The sequence below is a fragment of the Prionailurus viverrinus genome, chromosome B3 (genome assembly GCF_022837055.1).
Source record: "Prionailurus viverrinus isolate Anna chromosome B3, UM_Priviv_1.0, whole genome shotgun sequence".
NCBI classification, from domain to species: domain Eukaryota; kingdom Metazoa; phylum Chordata; class Mammalia; order Carnivora; family Felidae; genus Prionailurus; species Prionailurus viverrinus.
The window spans coordinates 77,932,616-77,955,628 of NC_062566.1; the positions used below are offsets into that span (position 1 = coordinate 77,932,616).

Sequence of the window (23,013 nt, forward strand, 5' to 3'; positions counted from 1 at the left end):
AGGTCATGATACTAGGGCCATGGGATTGAACCTCACATAGGACTCTATGCTGAGCGTGGAGTCTGCTTGGGATTCTCTCTCTCTCTCTCTCTCTCTCTCTCTCTCTCTCTCTCAGTCTCTCTCTACTTCTCCACCACTCATGCTCTCTCTAAAATTAAAAAAAAAAAAAAGGCAAACACCAAGCCACTTAAATAATGCCAGAAAAATGAGGCCACATGTTATATCATTAGGGGAAAAAAAAATTGTTTACTAGACTTGTCATGTGGTTCTGTCATTGTCATCCAAGAAGGTTTACCATGTGCTAGAATGTAGAAAATACCACCATTTTATTGTGGTTGGGTTTTTACAACTTTATTGAAGTTCTGTTTCTTCCCTACTTCCTTTTATTTGTTTCAGCTCTATATAATGCTGACGAGGTCAGATAAGGAAATTCTTTTATTTAAAAATCTCTTCCTAAGTTCTTTTTTTAAAATTCATTTTTAAGCAGTTCTGAATTCAGTTACTTTCTTGAAACTCTGGGGAAAATTTTTCAGAGAAATAAAATAATGACCAAGAAGAGAAAAATAATTTTCCTATTCAGTCTGTTCAGAATATAATAAAAATTACAGTGTATTTGTATATAAAGCAACAGTCAAGATAAAATAATTTATTTGCCGGTAGAAGTAGATTATTTTTCTAGTAACTTCTAGTAAAAAAATCATAGTTGGGTGGGAAGGTATCTTTTTTCTACAGTGGATTCCTAACAAATATGAGTAATGATTTATACAATAATTAGCTTAAGAAAAACATAGCTTGAGGGGAGCCTGGGTGGCTCAGTCAGTTAAGCCTCTGACTTCAGTTCAGGTCATAATCTCACAGTTCATGAGTTCGAGCCCCGCATTGGGCTCTGTGCTGACAGCTCAGACCCTGGAGCCTGCCTCTGATTCTGTGTCTCCCTCTCTCTCTGCCCCTCCCCTGCTCACGCTCTGTCTCTCTTTCTCTCAAAAATAAATAAACATTAAAAAAATTAAGAAAAAAGAAAAATATAGCTTGAAGCAAGGCATTTGTCACCTAGCTTTAATACTGCCAACACTGAGGCTACTGCACCTAAGAGTTATTTAGTAATTATGACAACACCTAAATTTCTTTAATTTGGGGCACCTGGGTGGCTCAGTCGGTTGAGCATCTGACTTCAGCTCAGGTTGTGATCTCACGGTCCATGAGTGTGAGCCCCACATTGGGCTCTGTGCTGACAGCTCAGAGCCTGGAGCCTGCTTCGGATTCTGTGTCTCCTTCTCTCTCTGCCCCTCCCCTACTCACACTCTGTCTGCCTCTCTCTCAAAAATAAATAAACATTAAAAAAAATTTTTAAATAAATAAATCTCTTTATTGGCACAAACATAATGCTTCTTTTTTTTAAAGTTTGTTTGTTTATTTATTTATTTATTTATTTATTTATTTAGAAAGAGAAAGAGCACAAGTGCGGAAGGGGCAGAGAAAGAAGGAGAGAGACAATCTCAAGCAGGCTCAGTGCTGTCAGCACAGAGCCCAACACAGAACTCCAACTCAGGAACAGTGAGATCATGACCTGAGCCCAAACCAAGAGTCAGATGCTTAACTGAATGAGCCACCCAGGTGCTCCAGACATACTGCTTCTTAATCTAAACAGCAGTCCTGTGGAGCAGGCCCTCCAGAGAAACTGAAGTTGTAGAAAGGGAAGAAAGAGGTGCTTATACTTTGTGTATCCATCTTTCCTCTATAGAATTCCTTCCTAAAGCCTCATGATCACCTTGTTTATTAAACCTTATACATTCCTTGGCTACCATGGTTTCTTCACTTCTGTTTTCCTTCCAAGACTGATCCTGGAGGGCAAGAAAGGTGGTGAATAGCACCTGTGAGGACAGAGCTCCCAATTTCAACAACAATGTTACTGTGGAACCAGGATTCCTCTGGCTAGTCTCTTGCTCATTTCCTCACCCACCAGCCTCTAGGACCTGACCTCTCTCAGTTTACAAATAACTTTCTTCTTGCTAATTCAGTGACTTTCCCTCACCTCCCATTCTTACCTTTTCTTCTCTTATAACACTCTTACCCACCCACTACTTTAAACGTCCCCTTCTCACAGCTCCCAGAATATTATACCAGTCCTACTTGGATTTCCGTGCTGTTTGTTTCCTTTGCTGGTTGCTCTTCCCTCCTATGAAAGTACCCATAAAGCTCTATCCCATCTGCCTTCGCTGCTTATTGTTCCCTCTTCTTGCAATGTCCCCCTCCCCCAATACTTTCTCTGAATTCTTTTCTCAACACAGCCTATATACCCTTCAAAATAATAGACAACAGCAATGTGGCAGCAGAGACTATAGGGTGAAAAGAGGCAAGACAGGACTGTGAGACACACTGTCATCTAAAAGGCAGCTGAAGTGGATTTTATAAGAAGGCTTAGCATCAAAGTAATCAAAAGAGGAGAAAATTTCAAGAAAAAAATGGAGTCAACTACTATAGAGGAATCAAGTAAAATAAGGTCGAAGGAGATTGGACTATCCCAGCAAATAAGGGCTCTGTTAATCCTACTCCTCTCTCCTCAAAAGAGACTGCTGCATCAAAATGAGTGAAGTTGAGCTGAGAGAAGTACTATACACAGGATGTTCTTTTCTTCAGCATTTCTGAAAATGATGAGCATGTGTGCAGACCAAACAAAGAAGCCTGTGATATAAAATTACTTTATTGATAATATATGCACAGAGATATAAATGAATTCAGAAATATTATCTGTTTTAATATTTTTATAAGCAAGTTCCTCAATAGAGTGATGAAGTCCTGTGTTTTTTGAAACCCAACAGGACTAAAGACTCCTATTCACTTGCTTGCTTGTTTGTTTGTTTGTTTGTTTGTTTCAACTAAGGTGAAATTAACATAACATAAAATTAATCATTTTAAAGTGAGTAATTCACTGGCATTTACATGTGGTGTCACCATCACTTCTATCTAGTCTCAAAATATTTCATTAAGCAATTCTTTCCCTCTTCCCTTTCCCCAAGCGCCTGGTGACCCCCAATTTTTATTGTCTCTATGGATTTACCTAGTCTGGAATTTCATATCAATGAAGCCATGCAGTATATGGGTTTTCTATATGGCTTCCACTGAGCATGATGTTTTTGAGGATACTAGCTTTTTTTTTATTATTAAGCTTATTTATTTTGAGAGAGAGAGAAAGAACCAGCAGAGGAGGGGAAGAGGGAGGGGGACTGAGGATCCGAAGCAGGCTCTGTGCTGACAGCAGAGAGCCCAATGTGGGGCTCAAATTCACAAACTGTGAGATGATGACCTGAGTGGAAGTCAGTCTTCCAAGTGAGCCTCCAGGTGCCCAGAGGATACTAGCTTTTTAAACTAGGAGGTAGCAGCTAGAAAGTCAGAAATTCTCCAGGTGTTTCACTGTGGCAGAATTTAACCTTGGGACCTTTCCCCAGATCTCTACAATAGTTTGTGAGACCACAGCCCAGTCTTTCCTCATTCAGTTCACTCATTTTTTGAGAACCTGCTTTCTCCCAGGCACTGTTGAAGGTTCTGGGGCTCTAGTGGAGACAAGACAGAGCCCCTGCCCTCATGGGGTTTATATCTGGGAGGAAAACCCCTGGTTCCTAATATTGGCTCTCTTTTGTCTCTGGTCCCTGTTGAGAACTAAGACAATTTTTGCTATTGTAAAACGTACTTTAAAACAACATCTAATGGATTTTTCATTTTCTACTATTTCAGAAATGTCTGTATAGTCAAGACTAGGAAATATGTCCATGTCAGTACTCATTTTAGTGAGATTTGTGAGATGACTTTGGGTTTTACTTGTCTGTTTTGAGTTTCTGATCAGCTTTGTTATTGAAAAAGAGCATTCGCTAGAACAGTTTTTGATCATTAGTGTGAGATAGACTTTCAAAGCATTTTCTGAGCTGAGACAAGTTACTTTAACATTATTGTCAATCTGATAGATAGTGAGCAGGATTTGATTGCTCTCATGTGTCAGTTGTGATAGGATTTCACAGACAATGGACCTGCCTTTAAAAAAAAAAGATTATTTTCAGGAAATAGAAAGTGCTTGAGTTATGGGCCTTGCAGAAGGCTGGGCAGGTGTCTTTTCTCATCTGGTTATTCCTGAGGGCTAAGCCCAGCCAGGACATGGAAAGACAAACCCACACCCCATTTACAGTGCAATGGGAGTGAGTAAGGGGTCTAACTGATGTTTATTTCCTTAAACTCCATGCATGTGGTTGTACAAAAAGATTAGCCAACCAACCACCAATCTTCATGCAAACATGGTTATAGTTATTTAATGGTTAGTCACACTCTCTTCCCCCTTTTCAGCATGGGGAATCTATGCCAAGAGCTACCAGTCATTGGCACCTACTGTGTACCAGCCTCCCACCCCCTCCATAGGACTTCACATGCATTTTCTCATTTGAAGCTCCCAACACCCCCTAAGGTAGACTCAATGTACTATAGTTTTCTTGGATATACAAATTATTTTAGTTGAACTAAATAACTACATAACTGTCAAAGAACCTGCCCAGGATCACAGAGCTAACATGTAAGGTGGGATTGGGGGGCATCCAGGATTCACACTCAGATCTATTTGAGATTCTGCCCTAAATCCCAAAATGATTGATAAACAGTTAAAATTTTTGCTTTTCATTCTATTTCTTTTTTCATCTATATTTTTTCATTCCAACCTTGAATCTATTCTTTGCCCAAAAAGAGGCAGAGTACTACAAACCCCGAGTTCTCTTAAAAGCTGTCTTTGTTGGGGCGCCTGGGTGGCACAGTCAGTTAAGCGTCCGACTTCAGCCAGGTCATGATCTCGCGGTCCGTGAGTTCGAGCCCCATGTCGGGCTCTGGGCTGATGGCTCAGAGCCTGGAGCCTGTTTCCGATTCTGTGTCTACCTCTCTCTCTGCCCCTCCCCCATTCATGCTCTGTCTCTCTCTGTCCCAAAAATAAATAAACGTTGAAAAAAAAATTTAAAAAAAAAAAGCTGTCTTTGCATTTTCTGAGGACTAGTGGTTTGTTATGGGTGTTGGTGTTTTTGTTTTGTTTTTTTTTTTGTTTTGTTTTGTTTTTGAGAAAATATCTACTCAAGTCAAATTTAGGGAAATAATTATGCATCTAATGTTCAGATACTTTGGTTTTAGATTTGGAGGGGGATACAAGGGGAAATATTTGCATCAAAAAAAAGCACAGTGAATATATGAAAGTTGAAATTTCCCCTTGTTTAATTTGATTCCCCTACCCTGATCTATGTATATTATTTCTCCCTCCTGTCCATCACCTCAAACTTCCATGTGGTCTCCTGGGGTAGACCAGGGGTAGACATGCAGATCTTTATTTGATTACAATTAACGATATTTATGTTATCATTTTTATTTATTTGTGTGTTTCTGTTGTATCTCACTTTTCTATAGATAAAACTCACTTCCCAGGACTTTGCAAGTGGTGTTGCTTTAATAATCTCCTGGATCTAGAATAAATGGGGGGAACACAAATTGCAAGACCTCCTAATGGTGTAGAGTGCCAGAAGTTCGACTGGAACATCCAGTTCATCCTGATCTTTCTGACAGTCTTTAATTTTTCAAAAGATGCAATCTTTTAAAGGAAATTAAGGGAGTCTAGAAGTAGCTGTATTGTATCTCTGTTGGCTTGTTTTATAGAACGTCAGATTCCTTTGTCCCCATTCTTTAGCCGGTATGTGTTTCTCATCTCTTACAAAAACCCACAATGTAACCTAAAATTTTTAGAAAATCCTAGAAATGTGATCCTGGAAGACCTAATTCAATTGAAGCCATACAAATGCAGAAGGAAATGAGTTTGGATAGATATTACTTACTAGAATTGGAATCTTCATTCTCTCACCAACATCATCATCTCTTCTCCAGCCCCTTTCACTTTCTCTGTATATATTGTGTTGAAATAAACCACCTGTTTCCAAGAATAAAACAAAGAAAAAAAGAGCACCAATTAATTCCACTTGTTTCTTGAGCAGATCTTGAAGGGCTGTGTGTGTGTGTGTGCCCACAGTTATTTATATAGAGCTTTAGGTTTAGGCCAAATTCTATACCAGTGAGGCAAAGTTTATGAATGATGGACCCTTGCACAAATTAATTTAATTCTGAATTATCCCTGAATTGCAGACTTTCTATTGGAACCTCATGTACTACTCACCATCCTTTTGGTTTCAGTCAAATATTCTTAGATTTTGTCTGAATTCATTTTTGATTTATCACTGTATCAAAGACAGGAACATTTGTGTCTTTAAAAAAAGTACCTGACAGAACCTCTAGAAAACAACAACAAGATACAGTTAATTAGCTTGAGCATTATTGGCCATTGAGCTATCATCAAAGAGAGCATTCGACCAAATAATTTCCCTGCCAGTTACATCACTCTAACATGCATCATTTTTTTCACAGATACTTTTTAGTTATATAAATATTCCAATGCCCATCCTCTCAGAAACTTTACACACTCTCTTGCCCCCAGGGGATGTTTTATGTTTGACATTAAGTCTTGAGGAAATGGAGATTTTATTGAAAATATTGACAGAATTTAATCCACAACAGAAGGGAGTGAATGAGGGCAGAACAAATAGCACTTCCTTAATATGTAAACTTTAAAGTCTAAAGTGAATGATTTTCCTAAAGTATCTTGTCAGATATTCCCAGGAATTGACATATAAAAAATGTCAGCAGTTACAATAAATTTAAGAGATGTAGAGGAAGAGAGAGTTAAGGAGGGGAAAGGACAGCATTACATCCAAAAGTGTAATCTTTTCTGATGGAAATTTCCCACTCCAACTATTTTATTGAGCAAAGGATTTGCTCTTTTAGGTGCTGCTATAAGTTTTGAGGCTTACATTTATAAAGTCACAGAGGCAGCATTTGGTTAGAGAACAACTGTGTCACGGAAGACAAGTCCAAGTTACAGGCATCACGTGGGCTGGGCTTCTGACGCACACCCAGATGGAACAACTCCTGCATCTAGAGTGAGCCCCCAGGTTTGGGACTCCCAGGGAAAATCTGTGCTGCTAAATGTTTAAGTCGACCAGAGAGCTACAAAGGGAGCTTCTTTGAAAGACTAGTTCAATTATTTATTAGCACTCTCAGAGTACAGTGTCAGGCAAGATAGTATTTGAAATTAATATACTATTTGATTAGACTGATTGATTGTTTCTACAGCTGAAGATGTTAACATTCATTAGCCATACTAACCGGTCATTAGTACTTCCTTTATAGGCAAGCAAAGAATAAACAGAAATTCTAATAAAAATTCATCACCGTGAATGTACTCCATACCTAAGTGAGTATGATGACTGCCAGTGTTCTAGATTAACTGCTCTAACATTGGCAGCAAGAAAGATTTCTGTTATAAAATTTAAAAATATCCTTTAATTAATGTTTACTTTGTAACTGGACTCTTTTAAACTTAAGTAGGCTAGACAGATAATCTCTTACATATCCAGTATAATAAAGTGCTAATGGGTATTTTACACTTAATGAGACTGTGTGGTATCCTTTAAGTACTAGTTTCAGAAAGGATTGAGGGCTTCTTAGGAAAGTTTTGTGAGTGGGCTGCTGGTGAAGCCTTTTCCCCACTACTGAGGAAAAAAGCATCATTGGTTGTTTTTCAACCAGACTGTTAAAATAATTCTGAATTGTAATGCAAATATGCTGACCTATTATACTGTGTGACATCTCTCTCTACCTACCATATCACGAATCCCTTATGGTTTTTAGGACAAACTGAAAGGAATAATGAGAAGGAGAGAAGAAGGTGGGCATGAAGAACCCGTTATGAATGGACTGAACCCACTCTAGAGCAATGCTACATGTATTCAGAATTATAGCTACCTTATATCAATGGCCTCCTCAAGCTCTTTGAAAGCATTAGCTTGTTAGTATTCAGAATTCTCTCAAAATATAGATAGTCCTAGCCCCCCTTAACAAGTGATGTAAAGGGATTGGTGCTCTGAAAGGCTAAGAAACTTGCCCAAGGCCACGCAGCTGGTAGGCAGCAAAGTCAGCATTTCACCCATTCTGCATAGTTTCAGAGCCATGGTCATTTGCCTGACTACCCTGCATAAACATAAGCCAAGCTGAAAATTCTATTTGAGTTTCTGTGTATAGGTGAGCCTGTCAGGGCCTGCACACTCATATCACCTCTCTTGGCTCTAGCATGAATCCAGACAGCTGGACAGCAAGTGAGGATGGTGGAGGATTCTGGACAGATCCAGGAACTCATTCAAACCACTGTGTCCCACTATGTGTCAAGCTCTACTTAAACCAAGTTAAAACCAGGAAGTCCAAGGAAAGATCAAGGATCTCAACTGTGCTGGCAGAGTGCAGCACAAGAGAATCTGGGCTAAATCAAACTTGAGAGCCAGAAAAGTCTTCAGATAGTTGTTATTCTAGGGCTAGAGGCAGGCCCTAGGGGCCTGTAATAAATAGGGGCAGGACTGACAATAGTGAGACAAGTTAACAAGATCAAAGTAGAATCTCTGTCATAGAAAGAGACTGGGGAAGAGAGAGACTGAGAGAACTGGGGCCCGAGACTCAGGGTCCAGAAAGATATAGGTGAGGAAACCAGTCAGGTGTTGCTTGTCTTGTGTCTATTTGGGAGCAGGGCCAAATTCTCAAGAGGCAGAAAGCCCTGAAAGGGATGGCAGAAGAAAGGATAGACAAGGAAGGATCTCTGACCATGAATCATTCTACAGGTGGCCGTAAGTGTATCCCATTTCCCCAAAGCAAAGGCTGCTTCAAACGGAAAACCAAGAATTAGATGCAAGAGGGGGTTTGCCATTTGTAGGTGTAGATAGTATTCCACTGTGGACTGCCGAATGAAGAGCATCAGAGTGAATGTGCCTTAAAGATGTCGTAGGCTGTCCTCTATTTACCTCAATTTACCTTACAGTTTTATCTTCTCCCAATCCTAGGTTAAGAATGTAGAAGAATCGATAGGAAATGGTTAATTCCAAAACTTACAACTGGACTGTAATAATCTTACACTTTAATCAATGTAATTGCCTTCAGTGACAAATTGCTATTGATAGAAAAACCTATTTCAATAATTTTGGATGTTATTCCAGAGAAGAATAGAGCTGATAATTATGTTCTCTTTCAAATCCATGCTTGGGGAAAATTTCTTTCCTGACTCTTCCAAGAGATTTTGAATTGATAAAGTGTTCATACATGTGTTCCCTAATTCTTCTTTTTTTCCCCTTTCTCCTACACAGGAGACTTTGAATGTGATTGATCCTGGCTTGATGGACCTAAATGGGACAAGTGAGGATGCCCTGGAATGGGATGAAACTGACATAAGTAACAAGTTAATTAGTTTGAATGAAGAGTCAAATGACCTTGATCAAGAACCCCAACCTCTCATGCCTTCCTTAAAGCTTGAAGAGATAGGTGGTGAAGACCCTGGTTATGAAGAAGAGGCAGGTGACCATGGGGGGTCTCAGTATGCCTCAAGTGTCACTGTCCCCTCTAGTCCACACATTTATCAAGTGTACAGCCTTCACAACATTGAACTCTATGAAGACAGCAGCATGCCGTTCTTGAAAAACAACCCGAAGTTCACCAGCATGACACAGCCTAGTGTTTTAACTAAGAGTCTCAGTAAAGACTCTTCATTTTCATCTACCAAGTCTTTGCCAGACCTTCTAGGAGGTTCCAGTTTGGTGAAGCCCTGCCCATGCCATGGAGGAGACATGAGCCAGAATTCAGGCAGTGAGAGTGGAATCGTCAGCGAGGGAGACACTGAAACCACTACCAACTCTGAAATGTGCTTGCTCAATATGGTGGATGGGTCCCCAAGTAACCCTGAAACTGAACATCTGGACCCACAAATGGGAGATGCAGTTAACGTGTTAAAGCAAAAATTTAAAGATGAGGAGGAACGTATTAAGCTTCCAAATAGCTCTCAGCCATCCATTTCACCAGTGGGTTGTGTAAATGGAAAAGTTGGAGATTTAAACAGTGTTACCAAATATACCCCTGATTGTTTGGGAGAAGAATTACAAGGAAAACATGATGTGTTTACATTTTATGATTACTCGTACCTCCAAGGCTCAAAACTCAAATTGCCAATGATAATGAAACAGTCACAAAGTGAAAAAGCACATGTGGAGGATCCCCTGCTTCGTGGTTTTTATTTTGATAAAAAATCCTGCAAATCTAAACATCAGGCTACAGAGTTACAACCAGATGCACCTCCCCATGAAAAGATTTTGGCAAGTGCATCCCATGAAATGGATCGAAACTCATATAAAAGTGGCGATGTGGAGAAGACATTCACTGGCATGCAGAATGCCAGACAGCTCTCCCTTTTATCACATAGTTCATCTATTGAGTCTCTTTCTCCAGGGGGTGATTTATTTGGATTGGGCATCCTTAAAAATGGCAGTGACAGCCTCCAGCGAAGCACTTCTTTAGAAAGTTGGTTGACATCCTATAAAAGCAATGAGGATCTTTTTAGCTGTCACAGCTCTGGGGACATAAGTGTGAGCAGTGGCTCAGTTGGTGAACTGAGTAAAAGGACATTAGATCTCCTGAATCGTTTAGAGAATATCCAGAGCCCTTCAGAGCAAAAGATAAAGCGAAGTGTTTCTGATATCACTCTCCAAAGTAGTTCCCAAAAGATGCCCTTTACTGGCCAGCTATCATTGGACATAGCATCCTCTATCAATGAAGACTCGCCAGCATCTCTTACAGAACTTAGCAGCAGTGATGAGCTCTCTCTTTGCTCAGAGGATATTGTATTACACAAGAACAAGGTCCCGGAATCAAATGCATCATTCAGGAAGCGCCTGACTCGTTCTGTGGCTGATGAAAGCGACGTCAATGTCAGCATGATTGTTAATGTCTCTTGCACCTCTGCTTGCACTGATGATGAAGATGACAGTGACCTCCTTTCCAGCTCTACCCTCACCTTGACAGAAGAAGAGCTATGCATCAAAGATGAAGATGATGATTCCAGTATTGCAACAGATGATGAAATTTATGAAGAATGCAACTTGATGTCAGGGCTGGACTATATAAAGAATGAACTACAGACCTGGATTAGACCAAAGATTTCCTTGACAAAAGATAAAAGAAGGTGTAATATCAGTGATGAAATAAAGGGCAGTAAGGATGTAAGTAGTAGTGAGATGACCAATCCATCTGATACCCTGAACATTGAGGCTCTACTAAACAGCTCCATAAAATGTCTCTCTGAAAATAATGGAAATGGTAAGAACTTATCCAACACCCATGAGATAGGGACAAAGGGTGAAAATAAGAAAAATGTTTTCAAAGTTAATAAAGATCCATATGTGGCTGACATGGAAAATGGCAATATTGAAGGCACTCCAGAAAGGCAGAAAGACAAACAGAATGGGATTTCAAAGGAATCAGATAATCTTGGTTCAACTGGGAAAAAGAATTCAGACAGTGAGCATTGTAAGTGTAAAGTATTTATGGATAGCTCAGATGATTCAAATATTGCTGGAAAAGAATCTGTTCCCCAAACCGTTAGATATCGTCCAAAGAAATGTCAAAACCACCACCATGTTGAAAACCCAACTACTGCTTCTATTCCCACTGAGAAGTCTTGCCCAGAACTGCCCTCAGAAACCAGCATTATCAATAGACAGGATTCTGAGGTACTGAAACCTTCACCTAATGATGTACCAAATATGGCTGGAAAATCTGCTCCCTGCTGCCTAGCACTTGAACAAAATGAAACAGAGGAGAATGTTTCTGTCAGCGACAACATTTCCTGTTGTGACTGTGAGCCAGATGTTTTCCATCAAAAAGATGCTGAAGATTGCTCAGTACATGACTTTGTTAAGGAAATCATTGACATGGCTTCAACGGCCCTAAAAAGTAAATCTCAACCTGAAAATGAGGCAGCTGCTCCTACCTCATTAACTCAAATCAAGGAGAAGGTGTTAGAACATTCTCACCGGCCCATCCAGCTGAGAAAAGGGGACTTTTACTCCTATTTATCTCTCTCATCTCATGACAGTGATTGTGGGGAGGTCACCAATTACGTAGAAGAGAAGAGCAACACTCCGTTGCCACTGGACATTAGCGATTCTGGCTTAGAAGACAAGGAGGACACGGAATGCTTCTTTGAGGCCTGTGTTGAAGATGACCCAGGTGGAGTTGAGCCCTGCCTCCCCAATGCTCCTCCAAATGAACCTGTTTCCGTTGAAGCTGCCTTGCCACAACAAGCAGCATCTGGCTCTTCTAAGTTCAATGATATTTCTCTTGTGGCCGATGAGGAAGACATGGTGGCTCTTTCAGGTTCTCCCCATCAGAAAGAATCTGATGTTGGAAAGGAAGGGGGTGGTTTACCCCGAGCTACTGTCCATGGGAAAAGCTCAGAGTTAACTACTTCAAGGCTGGGCAGTGAAAAGGAAAGTTTGGAAAACACAGGTGAATCTGGAATGCCAGGAGAACATAATGCTGCTTCAGCCAAATCTAGAGTTCCAGGGCTCTCCTCAAAGGCAAAGCAGCCAAAAGACAAGGCTGCATTGCATCCCAACCCCAAAACTTTAACCTGTGAAGAAAACCTTCTAAATCTTCATGAAGAACAACATAAAAATATGCATAGGTAGAATGCAACCCTCTCCACGCATGAAAATCATCTCATTGAAAGGTATGTATAGTCCTCATTTTAATATATATTTTTAATATATTTTAATGTAAATATTTAGTGTATGAGTCAACAATGCCATGATAGGAGAGAGGAGAACAGACTAGTCAAAATGACTGGTCATGCAGATATTGATCTGAATAAGACATTTAGGTGGAAGGCATATTCCCAACAATGCAAGTAACTGTGAAGCAAAAAGGAGAGAAACAGTCACAACTGACATTTTTAGTGACATTATCTTTATGACATCATTCTGGCAAGAAGAATACAAAATTTGAGGAAGTAGCCAGATAATTTAGGACCTTCCATGGAGGGAGGAAAAAAGGTTCTCCCAATTACAATTATAGCCTCTGATCAAAATGCATGCACAGTGACAATGCTTCCCACTTCAGTTTCCTGCACGCAGAGATGCCCACACCCTTCAGTGCCTGGAAATGAACAATGATTAGGTTAAAGGCTGCATCTCCTGATCTGGGCCTTCCTTTTATGCTTCTGTCTAATGTGACTATCATCACATTTGCTTCCCCAGTGGAAGGCTGTGCTGTCACAGCTCCTGATCATGGCCGAGTCTGAGGATTCAAACAGGAGGGGAAAGTTGATGTTAAAGAAGAAGCTTTTATTTATCCACACACAGACCGAGAACAGGCCCCAAAAGCAAATGCAGAGAGAATACATGACAAGTTAATGGCGTTTTGATAAAAACAGAATTTTTGAATTTTGCCTCAAGGTGACAGGCTGATTTCCATCAAAATTTTTAAGAAAGTCATTCCACTCTTCGTATTTAATAAGACAGCTATTGATTGATTATTCTGAGATGATGATATAGCTCTGAAAGTGACACAAAAATTCTGTTATTTTCCATCTCTAAACCCCAGTGATGAATATACTTTCTCAATCAAGTCTAAAGAAGAAAATTTGAGCTTTTGAATGTTGAGAGTTGTATTTCACCAAAGTATGAGGTGCCGAATGGTGTCTCCAGCCCCCACTCCAAGAAGCTTAATGCCGTAACCTAAACTCGTGCTATAGGAAATGAATTACAGAAGCAATCTACCCTAATTTGTTAACTTATTCAAATAACAGTTATTATACTTAACTATGCTAAAGATTATCTTTTTTGTGGCAGATTGTTTATTTTTTGATGAGCCTAATTACTGATTTTCTAAAAGTAATTTACATTTATTACAAATACATCTTTTAAAATGTGACAGATAAATGTTGTTCCCATAATGTATTATGAAAAAAGTTACTATTTAAAAACACATTATTTAATTTGAAAGATGAATGGCAAACATCATTATTTTTTTTCCTGCAACACCTGTGCCCTAAGCTCATTAAAATGTGTGATTCCATGTAGAGCTGCTAGAAATGGGGAGGGGGGAATCTATACCATATATATACCCTAAAAATAAACTCAGTATGCAAAACTGAAGAAAGACATCCTACTTACTCATGTAGCTCAACTAATTTTCTGTGTTTCAGACTCAATTTACAATTGGCTGCAAGTGGGAACAAAAGTAGGAGAGAGAGAAATGTATTTTCTGTGAAACATGTCCACCCTATAATCACATTCTCCATCAGTATGCAGTAAAACTGACCATTAAGGGAGAGTAACTGCAATTCCATAAGCTGCTTCTAAACAAGTTCTATTAGTACCGATTGTACTGCTGGCTCTGCCAACTTCGGCAGAGGCTGGCGGAGCCTGGCTGATTTCTGCTTTCTGAAAGGGGATAAAAGGCTTGAAAGTAACACCACTCTGAGCATATCATGTGACCATGACTCTCAAGTCACCAGTCATGCTGAGATCCGGAGCTCCAGAAGCTCTGGCACTGGAGAAGCCTCCGGGTCACACTCTTCCCTTTTAGGCACTCTGGGAATTTCTTCTGTCCCTTACATAGATAGAGAATTGACATGTAAATGACAAGGAGCTCCATCTTTAGACCCGGGTAAGTGAAAGTGCTGTTGGATCTGTGCATCCCTCACCTTTTACCGACACCACAGTGTAAACCTATCAGCTAGCCGGCCTGCCAGCCAGCAATATTTTCTTGAGCACCCCCCTGCCCCACCCCCGAGATGTGGTTTCTGGCCCTATCTCAGGCAATGGGGAAGCAGCCAGATTTTACTTCTGCAGAACTCACATCGCCCCCAAGTGACTTATTATCACCCGAGGGCCATTTAAATAGCCATGTTTACTGCCCTATTCATTTTTCTCAGTATCATGCAGACAAAATACTCGAATGCCCAGATTTTTCACCAGTCATTAGGCTTGGGTACCTGGGTACAAACATTTACATTTTGTTAAAATACTACTAACCAGGATGAGTTATTTAATCTCAAAACATTGACATGCCCTTGGTGTTATCAGAATACATAGTAAAATTATTTGGTAAATATGAGACTTCATGTCTCTAAACAATTAACTGTTCTCATTGTTCTTCCTACAAGGTTCAAAGGAGCAAAAAGTGGTCTACTTTTTAAAGTCACTTCAAAACCATCAGTCAGGGTGCTCTATCAGGGTAATAAAATACACATATTCAATTTGCTGGGCTATTGTTTTTTTTTTTTTTAAGAAATAAGTTCTCAGGTGATGAAATTATGATGTCATCTGGAGGAACTTCAACTTAGAATAGCAGATGCAGTCTGCAATGGTAACAAATATTTTTTTTCAAAAATTTTTGAGAAGGTTTTTCAATTACTGCTCTAATTAAAAACCCACTGAAACCATTGGAATTTTAAACATGATCTAACACAGGATGCATTTCCTCTGATTTCTAGGCACACTGCTGTGCTTTTCACTATTTTCATTTATGTGTCATGTTTCTACAAAAATAGAGAGGTCAGTTCTAGCAAATCACATCAAAGGAAAGGTAACTGGGTAGATCCAGATATTTCTGCCTAATTTGGAGGAAGCACATAATGTATGTCTAGAGTGCCTCCTAGGACCTGCCTAAGAGATGTACTTTGCACTAATCTTTCTGCTGTATTCTGACAGTTATTTCTTCATAATCCTCATCATAAGCCTCTGATCTTTGGTGAATGATTTAACCGTAAACTTCAGGCTGGATAAATCCTGTGGTATAAAAATTTAACTCATCGCATGCAGCCAGTGTGTCCTTTCTTTTTCCCTTTTGGTTTACTCTGTTTTTCAGTTTTGTTTGTGTGTGTGTGTGTGTGTGTGTGTGTATATGTGTATGTTTTGGAGGGGTTGTGTTTACTTAGGACTCATAGATTTCCTTCAGATCTTTTTAGCTCCATTGCTTTTCCTATCTTATTGGTCTGCAAATTTGATTGTTGGTAGTTCAAAGATTTTAGATTTTCAGCAATTACTCATAATTACGCATGCTCGAGCATACACATACCTAGTAAAATTGCTGCTACTCAGTTTTTACAAACTGAGAAAACTTGAACAGCACACATTCCTCACATATACAACACAAGTTCTTATGCTGTTCGTTTGATTGACACTAAGTATTTAATATGATCTGAAGCTGGCCAAGCAGATTTAAGAAACTACTCTTGGTGATAGTTTATTAATTTTTCACTAAAGAATACAAGTATAATCTTATCAAAGTTACCTTTAAAATCACTTTAATAAATTAAGGTTCTGGTGGATGTGAAATGTTTTTTAATTATTCAGCACTTCTCGGGGCGCTTGGGTGGCTCAGTCGGTTAAGCATCCAACTTCAGCTCAGGTCATGATCTCATAGTTCGTGGGTTTGAGCCCTGCATCAGGCTCTGTGCTGACAGCTGAGAGCCTGGAGCCTGCTTCAAATTCTGTGTCTCCCTCTGTCTCTGTCCTTCCCCTGCTCATGGTCTGTCTCTGACTGAAAAATAAATTTTTAAAAGATTTAAAAATATAAAATTTAAAAATTAACAAAAATTATCCAGCCCTTCTGAGTAACTAGCCCTACCATGCTAAATAATGAAGATTTTATTGGGCATCACCTATCACACACGAGCGCACACACACACACACACACCCCAGATCTGTGCTTCAATCAATTTTGCCTGTCCCTCTCCAAGTGAGCCAAGTTGAAAGAATTGATTATCCATAGAGAATTTAAATACCAGCATTTAGTAAGGCCAGCTTTGCCTCACCTAAGGATTCCTTACTCAACGTCCAGATTTCCAATGAGTCATGTCCTCAGCATGTGAACAATGCACCATGATCTTTCTTGAGTTACTGAAGCATTTTACTGTACCAAATTTTGTCCCATCTGTTCCTGTCTATCTCTCTATCTCTCCATGTTCTTGAGAACCTGCCTTTTCTCCCCAGCTTCCTGTGGCTTCAGCCCAAACCACATTTGCTAGTTTTTCTGGCTTTTAAACGGGTTACAAGATTATACAGAAAGAGAAAGATGGAGAATGATAATATTTAGTTCTAGAAAGATAATAAAGCAAACTGACATCAGACATCAGAACTCCTTTTAAACCCAGACAAGCAAAAGCCTGCTTTGTTTGAGAGCTGGTCAGCAGACTTAAAGAAACTAAATCCTGTACTGCCTGTACCTGGAATTCAGTTGTTCCTCACATCCGACTTGTTGCTTTCAGCCAATTAGAAATAGGCAGAACTGACTGAGTTTGGAACGAATTTGTATCTGAGCTATCAAGATGTACAGATATAATTGAGTCATTCTTATTTGCACAGTGCATCTGTACCTTAAATGAAATGCATTCGTATTTGACCTAGAAGCCCAAGTTATCTGCTTTTACAGACAAGGGGCTGAAACATTTGGGAGTATAACGATGCTATGAATATTCTACCACTATGTAATAGCAGAATTGTTCAGTTTTGCTGTCACACATACAGTCACTGAAGTAAAGGTTAAACCACCTGAGGGTCCAGGTTCCCAGTCGGTGAATCACTGTTGATATTTTGCTGCTTCACTTGGCACCAGCAGCCTCACATTTTCGTAGTGATTTGAAGCTATCTTGAGTGTTTGAAACCAAGTTCACAAGCAGAAGAGCAGATTATATCCAGGGAAAAGGTCAAACTTGATGATTTTTCTTGTTTTATTCAAAACCATGTCACTTTAAAAAAAATCAATGTGTTTTTCAATGGATTCTGAAACACTGTTGTCAGTAATATGAATCTTGGGCTATTAAAATTACTATGTTTTATGTATCTTCTTATTTCAGAATATCAGCAGGTAGTTCCAAAATGGCAGCATTCCTCAAAGGGCTGGTTTTGCAAATGAAACAGACACTTCTGATACCTTTTCTTGTCACTTTCTTGTTTCTTGTAGATAAGCCTGGCTGTAACTCGGGGGTGGCCTCATAGTCCCACCCTGGGCTGGTCTGTGGTTCCATCACGTCACTGCCATTTGTTACATTGACCTCTCCCAAGATGAAACTTCCCTCCGAATGCGATTTGTCCACATGAGCCTTGTGATCTGGATTGTGCACTGGTTTTCTTTAGGTGATTGTCTTTGAAGTTCGGCAAAGCTGCTTGTTCTCCCATGGATTCCTCTCCCAAGCTACCTCTACCAACCCCGCCTCTCCAGCGAGACTTTTCTGTTTGCCTCCTCCCTCCCCATCTACTCTTTAAAGTTCTGCGGTCCACCAAATTGATGGTCCATTAAATTCACCTGTCTGGAATGACCCCCCTCCCCCCCTCCCTGCCGGTACTTGACCAATTTCATGTTTCGATCTGGATTTTTTTAAATGGTATGATGCCTATGTTTATTGAAAGAGATTTACCTAAAAGGCCAACATTTGATTTGATTGCAGCATACAGAAGAAACACTGGTCCTTCTTTCAAAATTAAGCAACTTATAAAAGCGCCATTTTATTTATTTCATTTTAAAAATAATTATCTATGCAGCACTTCAAGAAACAACTATATGGTGTTGTATATTATAAACTGGTGACATTCTACTATTAAATTATGTACAACATTTTCGTTTTTTATGCTTCTTGAGGTGGTAATGAGAAAAAAGTTTTTTAAAAAAGTGTGCCTTGCTGTATTTCTTATACCATTTATTAAAAAGCTGCTTTCACGGTAAAATTATGTTGGTTTGAAAGGAGGAAATAGCAAGGTTAAGATGTGTGAATAATTTCTGTATATATGTATAACCAAGTACAAACATTGATGTATAATGACAGTATAAAATGCTTTCATGTTTATGATGTCTAGTGATGTGGAAAATATAAGCCTTAAACCATTAGATTGCATGGTAATTAAAATTGGCATAATAAACATAGTTCATTGGGGGAAAAGGAAAATCAGTGATCTCTTCTACCTGTGTTCTTTACCAAATTATTACATCTGGTTCTGGAAGAACTAGAATATGTAGTAGCTTCCAAAATATCCATATCGCATAAGAGGCTTAAAATTAAACTACATGTGAAGCCTTTACAATTTTCAAAATCTTTCTGATCACTGCAAAGATCTTGGAACACAAATGATTAAATGCCAGGTCCCCTAAACCAAGAAAAACTTATCTTAGATTTTTTTATTTCTACTTATCATTAATTGTTTAATATTGGATTTCAGAATACCTAGTATGTCTCATATTTATTCTATGTAATTCTTTTGAATGGGTTTGATAGAAAGATGGTAGAAAAGTCTAGAAAATTTGACTATTTTGATTTAGAGTATAGATTTCAGGTGTATTTATTTTGTGCAAAAAGAAATCAGCTGAAAAATATTCCATTTGGTCTTTACTGCTCTTGTTAAATGCAGTTTTTAATTTATATACTAACACCTACTAAAGTGCCTGATACACAGTAGGTATTCAGTAAACATTTACTGAGTTGAAGTATTGAATTAGGCAATATGTATGACATGTACCTTTTCATTTTGAGAGACCTACACTATAACATATAAACAACTAGAAAAATGTGTAATGCAATCATTCACTCAACCGATAGTTAATTAACACCTTTTATCTGCAAGGACTATTGTAGATGTGGGGAATGCAACGATGAACAAAGGCCCTGCCCTTCGGAGGTTTACCTACACTGTGGACAGAGTGAACACCCAAATGAGATGCAGTGGTTGTCCTGCAGGCAAGGATCAGAGCAAAGTGGTAAAAGAGGCACAAAGACAGAAGTAGCAAAGAGGGACAAGAGGGAAGAAAGGGGCTAGAAGGGAACTGAAAGGTAGACCATAGAAAAGGAGTGAAGTTTTCTTGCAGAGGTGGTGGGAAAACAGGTAGCCTGAGAGACCTAATGAGGGGTCTTTTAAAAAGTTAAGTTGGAGCTTTTGTAGGTAATACGGTAGGTAGTAAGACTTCATGGAGTCTTTCTTTTGCACCTGATTTTATTTATCATTAGAACATTAGTACAACACCAAGAACATTTTTAAAATACTAGTCTATGATTTTCCCATTTTAATAACAATTTGAATTGTTATGTCCCTTCTAATCTTTTCCATATGTATTTCTAAATTGATTAATCATCTAGGCTTTTGCATAGGTAGTAATTATTCAAAAGAAGTTTTAGGCAGACATCTAGTAGCGGTGGGCAAGATGATGACAGGGGAAAGAGATTAGAGATAAATGTCTCATTAGGAGGCAGCTGTAGAAAACAAGGGAGGCTTGAAGTAACAGAGTAGGCAGGGATAGTGACCGGAAATGCAGAGAAAGAAGAAATCCTAGAGTCTTGAACTACCTAAGAGCATTCGGGATCCCTGTTGAGGTATTGAACTATTTTATATATTGAGACAACCTAAGTTTTCCTTGGGTGATGCCAAGGGCCACATCTATTGGTAAAACCTTCAAAGAACAAACTGACCATTATGTTCTATTTACCTGTTATATATGCTCGTTTAAGACCATGAGGTATTAAAAATATTCATTTACTAATTATCTACTTAATTTTAACACTGAATTTGTAAGATGACTTTTACTGAACAGTACTTTTTCTGGTTGGAAGAGACGGAATCACCTCAACCTCTTGCTGTGTGTAGGCATGACTTCCCCAGTTATCCTTGAAAATGGTCACACCAAATCTGCCACACCTTCCAGTGACAGTGGTTCGTGATTTGTTAAGGCAAGCTGTCCCATGATTGGGAGTGTATCTTTGTTGGAAAGTTCTTTCTTAGGTGGCTAAAAGCTGCATAGGGCGCCTTTCCCCCTGCCTTTCATTATTGCTCACGATTCTAGCTCTACCCTGAGGAGCCGCTCAGAGTGTTTTTACCCCTTCTTTCTCATGGCAACCTTGAAGATAACTGAGGTCAGTTACTTGTCTTCTCCCAGCTGCTATGATTTCTGTTCTTCATTCCCTCAACTGCCCTTCATATGCCACGATTTTCAGACCCATTTCAACCTGAATGAATGTTAGCAGACAGAATCCTTGAAACTGAGGAACTCTCATCATCATACATGTAGAAAAATATCTGAACATTTAAGTGGTTTTCTCTAAAAGTATATTCAAGATATATGTTTATTCTATTATTGTAAATTTCAATAAATAAATAAATAAATAATCCATTACATCCTTTAGTGGACCAGTCTAGTGCCGGAGTCCTCTTGAATCTTTTCCTTACATCAAATCCAGACCTAATCTGTTTCCATATTAAGCAGGGTCCTCCACCCCCCATTTATTTATTCATTTATGCAGTCATTCAACAAACATTCATTGAGTGGCTACTTGTGTGAGGCACTGTGTTTGGCATTAGAGATACAAAGGCAACTAAAACATGGTCTCTGCCTACAAAGGGTTTATAGTTTTCCTTGTGAAAGTGCCTTTCATATCCTTGAATAGAATGATCTCTCCAAATTAAATGATGACCCATTTATTCTGTTTTCTATCTAGTTTCTTTACATTTTTGAAAACATAGTGAGCAAAAATAGTATGCAGAATTATCTGAATCTGACTACTAGAAGAAGTGAAATGTTCTTTTGTATTTGAAATTTTTAATTACAGAAACAAAATTTCAGATTTCTGGTCACTGAATAAATATGCATCTTACACAACAACAGAACAATCTAAATTCAGGGCTTTTGCGAATCTGAGTTTAATTATTTTGCTGTGTTTGGTTCATCCAGTTTAGGTTTTACCCATGCTAAAATTCCTGGGAACAAATTAGATACAAATATCAAAACATACTGAAATAATCCAGCTATTTCTTACAAGTCAAATTATTTTAATTTCCAAATGAGTTTAGTATTTTTTAGAATTTTGATGAATGTATTTCAAATTTTCTAACTTGAACCAATTAAACTTACAACTGTGTCTTTATATACTTTTTTCAATTTTTATTTTGAATAATTTCAGACCTATTTAAAAGTTGAATGAACAGTACAATATTTGCATGCTCATCACTCAGATTCATGTATTGTTAATATCTTACCACATTTGCTTTTTCTCTCTCTTTACACACATACATTTTTTTGTGATTGAACCATTTGAAATTAAATTGCAGATCCTAACACTTCATCTGTAAATGCTTCAACATAATCATCTAAGAACAAAAATATTATTCTACAAGTCCACAATACCATCATAACACCCAAGGAATGTAACATTGATATAGTAATATCTGAAAGTCTATATCGAATCTATATTCAGATTTCTCCAAATACCCTAAAAATGTCCATTTATAGTTGTTTTTGTTTTAATCCCAGATCCAAACAAAGCTCATGCATTGCTTTCATGTTTTCATGCCTTTTTCACTTTGAACAGTTTCCCTGTGCTTTTATTCTTTCCTTCTTTGGTCTTTCATAGCTAACATATCTGAAGAGTCCTGGCCACTTTAATAGAATGACCCACAATCTGGATGTGTCCAGTTGTTTCTTCATTATTGAACTCAGGGTAAACGTGTTTGTCAAGTATAGTATATTGTTCAGTACCTACTCTTTAATGAGGAATGAATGAGTCACTGACATTTTTGATGTATCTTGAAGTTCACAAATTACTCTTACAGCTCATGCTTTATTAGTTTAAGGTAGGGGTCAGAAAACTACAGGGTGGGCTAAATCTGGCATACTGCCTGTTATTGTTTGGCCTATGAGCTAAGAATGGTTTTTACTTTTTAAATTGTTGAAAAAAATCAGAAAAGTATTTCATGACATGTGAAAATTATTTGAAATTCAAATTTCAGTGTCCATGAATAAAGTTTTATTGGAACATAGCCACACACATTTGTTTACATATTGTCTATGGCTGCTTTTGCACTATAACTGCAGAGTTGAGTAGTTGTGACAGAGACCATATGGCATTCAAAGCCCAAAATATTTATGATTTGATCAATTACAGAAAAAGCTTTCCCATTTCTGGTCTACGATATTCTAAATTCTGACACCATTTTCTTACAGGCAGATAGATTTCCAATTGCAAAATCAATGTAACATGTTAGCACCTAGTTATTTTTTGCTTTTCAGATTTTGTTGAGGCCTCCATTTTAGTTTCAT

General features: G+C 38.5%; 1 protein-coding gene across 7 annotated transcripts in view; it reads left to right on the plus strand.

The window, feature by feature from the left end:
• Window positions 1-19,075, plus strand: part of AKAP6 (A-kinase anchoring protein 6) — a 496,497-nt gene extending 477,422 nt beyond the window's left edge. For 5 of the 7 annotated variants that reach the window (XM_047864358.1, XM_047864356.1, XM_047864354.1 and 2 more), the window contains 2 exons: window positions 9,249-12,661; window positions 17,902-19,075. In XM_047864358.1, the coding sequence (XP_047720314.1) occupies window positions 9,249-12,620 (3,372 nt within the window). In that variant the 3' untranslated portion in view covers window positions 12,621-12,661; window positions 17,902-19,075. Of the gene's footprint in view, window positions 1-9,248; window positions 12,662-13,187; window positions 14,087-14,137; window positions 14,510-17,901 lie in introns of those variants that run through there. The other 2 variants (XM_047864360.1, XM_047864359.1) reach the window with 2 other exon arrangements.
• The last annotated feature ends 3,938 nt before the right edge of the window (window positions 19,076-23,013 follow it).